At 41.8% G+C, this 5,077-nt stretch overlaps 1 protein-coding gene across 1 annotated transcript; it reads right to left on the bottom strand.

Annotated features, from left to right (window-relative positions):
• Window positions 1-1,317: 1,317 nt before the first annotated feature.
• Window positions 1,318-1,974, bottom strand: LOC116672248 (gamma-crystallin M3; the record flags this gene model as incomplete). The annotated part of the gene is given in 2 exon segments (XM_032503962.1): window positions 1,318-1,583; window positions 1,677-1,974. Coding segments are annotated over 2 exon segments (542 nt in total), but the record flags the coding sequence as incomplete, so codon positions are not given.
• Window positions 1,975-5,077: the final 3,103 nt, after the last annotated feature.

Genomic DNA, 5,077 nt, shown 5'->3' with positions numbered 1-5,077 from the left:
ACACTGAAATGACATGCATAACACAATCATTTAAACTGACTGACAGTGAGCAAAATCATTCTTTTCTGCTTTACACACATTTTGCAAGTCAAAATAACTCCTTTTAAAGTCACTGAACACGGTTCTCTGCATAAGACCCAACAATCTGACATAAAGTCCCACGTTTGCCATTCAATATGACACTGCATGAGCTGATTGGCCAATATTTGTGCCACCTGGCCAACACCTCATTGTTTAATTGTACCATGTCTATCAGGAAGTAATGGTGCGATCACACAAAACGCCCATGGACAGGTGTTTTTTTGTGTTGTCTGCAGGACACCGAATGGGACAGGACATGGATAAGCTGTTGTTTTTATACATAAGCCTCTTTAGGAATAATTTAAACATGTTTTGTGTGTGTATGTTTCTTGGCAGAAGCCTTTGTCCTAAATAAACAGTTTATTGTCGTTATATTTTTTTCAGTGAACCAAAGTGGCCTACACGTCAGCTGTCAACAACGCGCCACTAACTGGGGAACTCTGTTTAGATCCAGCCCCAGTTTCACGCCCACAGGAAGTGACATTTTCACTGGGGAAAAGGTTTTTGCAATGCCTATGAACGCATGGTAAACACCATGAAAAGACCACAGGTGAGCACATTTTTGGAAGATGCTGTCTAATTATTTTTCTTGCCAGTTTTTGTCTGTGTATTTTTTCTGCATATTTTTGTTCTGACCAATATAAATATATCTGCTGTGCATATGTTGCACTGATTCATTTGGGGAAAAAATAAAAATAAAAAGTTTCAACAGCATGTATGTGTGTGGATCTGTAAATATTTCTGTGCATAAACAATCTGCAGAACTATTTTAGTATTATGACAAATCATTGTAAAGATGAGAGGGCTTTTCATTATGCCCAACATTGTGCAGTAAATCTGGTAATATGAATATGAATGAAGGATGGGCCAGTAGGTGCAGATGCTATTTGTAGTTTTGGTTGCAGTGCTTCATTTTGCAGGACAGATGAGGTATTTTGCAGTTTGGTTGTGTGGTTTTGTAAATTGTGTTAAGTATTTTGATAAAACCACACTAGTTTACAATATTGTGTTTAAGCAATTGGAAAAAATTTTTAACAACAACTAAAAGAAGAAGTTGAGTCTTGCCCTTATCTGATTAATTATTATATTTTTACAGAGACTCAATGTCCCTGCAGTACATCCTAGATTTCCTCGACTACAAAGACGAAAATGCTTATTCCTTTTCTTTGTGTTTAATGCATTAATGATTGTATTTATTGGCATTTGAAACGCTGGGTGAATATTTAGTAGCCAGAGTCCATGATGCGCCTCATGCTCATGAACCTCATGCCGCTCATGCCCATGTCCCTGAAGCTCCTGTACTCGCCGGGCCTCAGGTACATCACCCTGCCTCTGTACTGGGCCTGATCGAACATCAGCCAGTGGCCGTCCATCACATGGCAGGACATGCAGTTGGACATGCGGTAGTGGTCCATGACGTTGTTGCAGTCGTCCATCAGCTCGTGCATCTGGCCCCCGAAGTTCTCCCTCTCGTAGATCCTCATCCTGAACTGGCTTCTGTGCTGTTTTTTGTAGGGAATGAAAACAAATGGATATCATATATATTTTGTGTGTGATGTCACCCGTAGTAGAATGGTAGTGTGATTTATACCTACCATGGGGATCATGCGGCAGGACCTGACGCAGTCTCTCATTCCCATCATGCTCATGTAGTCAGAGTACCCGCCCCCCCTCATGAAGTACTGGTTTCCCATGTAGTTGGGCTGGTCGTAGACCATGAAGCAGCCGCTCTCCACCCTGCAGGAGTGGCACCTGTTCAGGTAGGAGCTCATGTCAGAGCAGTCGCTCATGCACTCATAGGAGCGACCCTGGAAGTTCCTGTCCTCATAGAAGACGATCTTGCCCCTCATGTTCATGCCGCTGTTGCTCATGTTGACTGTGGATGTGGATGTGCTGTTGCTTCCCACCTGGTTAACCCTTTCCTTTTATACCTGTACAAACGTCCGGACCACAGAGAGCCCCCTTACTCAGCAACTTACCATTGAAGCTAGTATGCTTTGCCCACATGGATCGTAACAGGTCGACAGGTTTCTCTTTGTTACAAACAAACAAAGCAACGACAACAGGACAATTAACAAAGGTGTGCATGGTGTGTGTGTGTGTGTGTGGGGGGGGGTGCAGTTACTACCCAGAGACCCATTTGATGTGTTGTAGTGACTGTGGTTTACCTTGTACTCTTCCTAGTATGAGTTGAAGGTTGGGTTAGTTTGTCATGGTGTGTCTGGTGATAAGGGGAATCTTGGGAGAGGGAGAGCTATTGTCTGAGGAGTGTTTTACGTAGTATTTACAGTATTACAGAGTTTCTTCTAATAGTGTAGATGGTTAAGATGGTTGTTTTAAGGCACTGTGTGTGTAATGACAATGATTTAAGTTGCAAGAATAGGAAAGAAGATTCTGTGAGCCTATTGTGTTCTTGTGAAGCAGTTCTTCAAATAGAATGAGAGCTGTGCTTTGTGCTGGAAGTTAAAGCAGTGTAATACCTTTGTTTTTCAAGTACTGAAATTCAGCTGTGGTTTTTTGTGCTTTTTCCTGACTTGCTGTCAGATGACGACTGACCACCTTTACTTAGTAAAAGTATCATTACAACAATGTAAAAGTACTCTATTATGTTCAAAGTTGTACTTAGGTAAAAGTGGAAAAGTATTATCAGCAAAATGTAATTTTTTCAAAATACCAGTGGTGGTTGTGCAGTAGAAAGTCTCCAGTGAGTGATCCAGCGTCACATGGGACCTGATCAGACAGTCGATGCTGAAGCAGATGTTAGGAGGTGGGAAGTTGAGACCAGTGGTTCCCAGCATGCCAACGGTCACCAGATGAGGTCATGAGCTGCTTAACAAGAGGGAAAATAGAAACCATTCTTACCTTTCCACTATTCATTCCTTCCACCTTTCTCTAACCTGGGTCAAACAAACATAGGACTTTCACCCAGGAGACATGTCATGACAGGTCCTGTTTGAAAAAACAAGGAAACAGCCATTAGCAATGGAAACTTATGACATGCATAAAGGTTGATTCAAGATTCAAGATTCAAGATTCAAGAACTTTGTTTGCCATTTGTGTTTTCACACATAGGAACTCTTGTGCGGTTGTTACTCAGAGAGTCAAGTCGAGTTTAAAAAGACACACAAAGCATTTACATTATAAATAAATAAAATTACACAAAACCATTAAAAAGTACAAATAAAAATAAATAAATTTGCATTCCTAAATTACAAAAAGTATAATTGCATATTGCCCTTGGCCCCTAAAGACAGCCCCTTATAAGATATTGAAGTGCACAGTTATTATTAAATAAATAAATAAGATGCACAGGTGTATTGCACATTGATGATACATCTTACAGCAACCTTCCTTAATAATATTTCATAAAATTCCATTGACTTATACAGACTTAAGCTTACAAATATGCCAAACTGCCCAGAGTATTCATAAGACATATTAATATAATAAGCCACAGTGGGAATATATTTATTCATGCCCTGCCATGTAACTGACTAAACAGGGGTGGGTTTGGGTTTTGGGATCAAAGTGTGTCTTTAGTTAGCATATTTCCCCATGTCCCTCTTAAATTCTTTTACATTAGAGCATCTGAGGGCATGGCCAATGTTAATGGATATGTCCTCCACTGGGGGCAGACAGATTACCCCCGCTGCAGTCCCATCTGCTAATGGAGGTCTTACTTTTAACTTTAGCAGACAATGATTGTAGTCAGCCTCATTCATCTGCTCCCCTGCCATATTTCCATCCATCTGTTCATCCATCCATCCATCCATCCATCCATCCATCCATCCACAGACTTAATATTCATCTTCAGAATCCGCCTAGATTCCTCGGTGCGCCATTTAGCAGAGATGTTTTTAGAGCTCCCACCTCCCAGCAAGGTTATTAGGCTTGAGAAGTATGAAAGATGACTCCATATATCCGTTGCTCTTCAAAGCAAGTAACTGCAAAGGCAGCATTCAAGGAACATGATCCAATAGGCAAGGGCCCTGCCAGGAAATGAAGGCTGTGCCATAAAAAGGTGTTATTGGTACCGGTGCAATATTACACAACACTGTTCATTTAGACAAAATGGTGCAGGCCCTACGGCATCTGGTCAGAGCTGTGGTCAGAGGAACAAGACAACAAATAAAGCCCTGCAGGCAGTAACAGGACAAAGGTTCCTCTGCTAGGTCCATCCTCTGGTGAGTAGGACTGTAAATGTGTCAGTCATGATTTTTTCTATTTACATATACTCATATTTTTTAAATTTGGAATACTATGTAAATGTGGAAGATCAGGTCAGAAAAGGCATGGAAAAAAGGTATCAACAACACAAAATTTCAATTCATCCTGTTGAGACCATGAATCAGCAAATTCCATGGAAACGCAAACATTAGTTTTCTACATTCCTTGTCATGGACCAAAGTGTCAACACTGTCCTAGAAATTGAGTTGATACACAACTAATTTGCAATAGCCAATACATTTTTGATTACCACATGACAACGTGAGGCAAGTGGACATATCAGTTAAATGTTGACTGACAACCAGTCCTGTAACCACACACAGGGTTCAGGATTCAGGATGCAGGCTCCCTAAGGCAAATTTGCGTTTCTGAGGATAGCGGAGGAACGTCCCGTCGTACTCTGCCTTCTTCCTCTGATTGACTAACCCTGACATCCCTACCTAACCCTGACCATTCTTACTCCTCTTGCCATAAACCTAACCAAGCCAGCCAACTAAGACAGTGGGTACCAGCCAATCAGAGGCAGAGTATGGCGGGTCATGCCTTTGCCATCCTAGGAAACACAAATGTGCCTCACAATGACAGTGGGGCAGTTGATAAATGTAGTGCTTAATTTATTGGTCCAGCTGTGTGAAGCGTCTCACCCATCGTCCATTGTCAAACTGCCATTTCATCCGCACTGTTGGGGCGCTGCTGCTGCTGGTGCAACAACTGCAGGAGCTTCAAGTATCTGCAGCAGATTCAAGGCTACATCCCCCCCCCCCCCCCC

This window comes from Etheostoma spectabile, chromosome 22 (genome assembly GCF_008692095.1).
Source record: "Etheostoma spectabile isolate EspeVRDwgs_2016 chromosome 22, UIUC_Espe_1.0, whole genome shotgun sequence".
Taxonomy (NCBI): Eukaryota; Metazoa; Chordata; class Actinopteri; order Perciformes; family Percidae; genus Etheostoma; species Etheostoma spectabile.
Note: the sequence above shows the minus strand (reverse complement) of the source record. Positions and strands in the feature narration are given on the sequence as shown.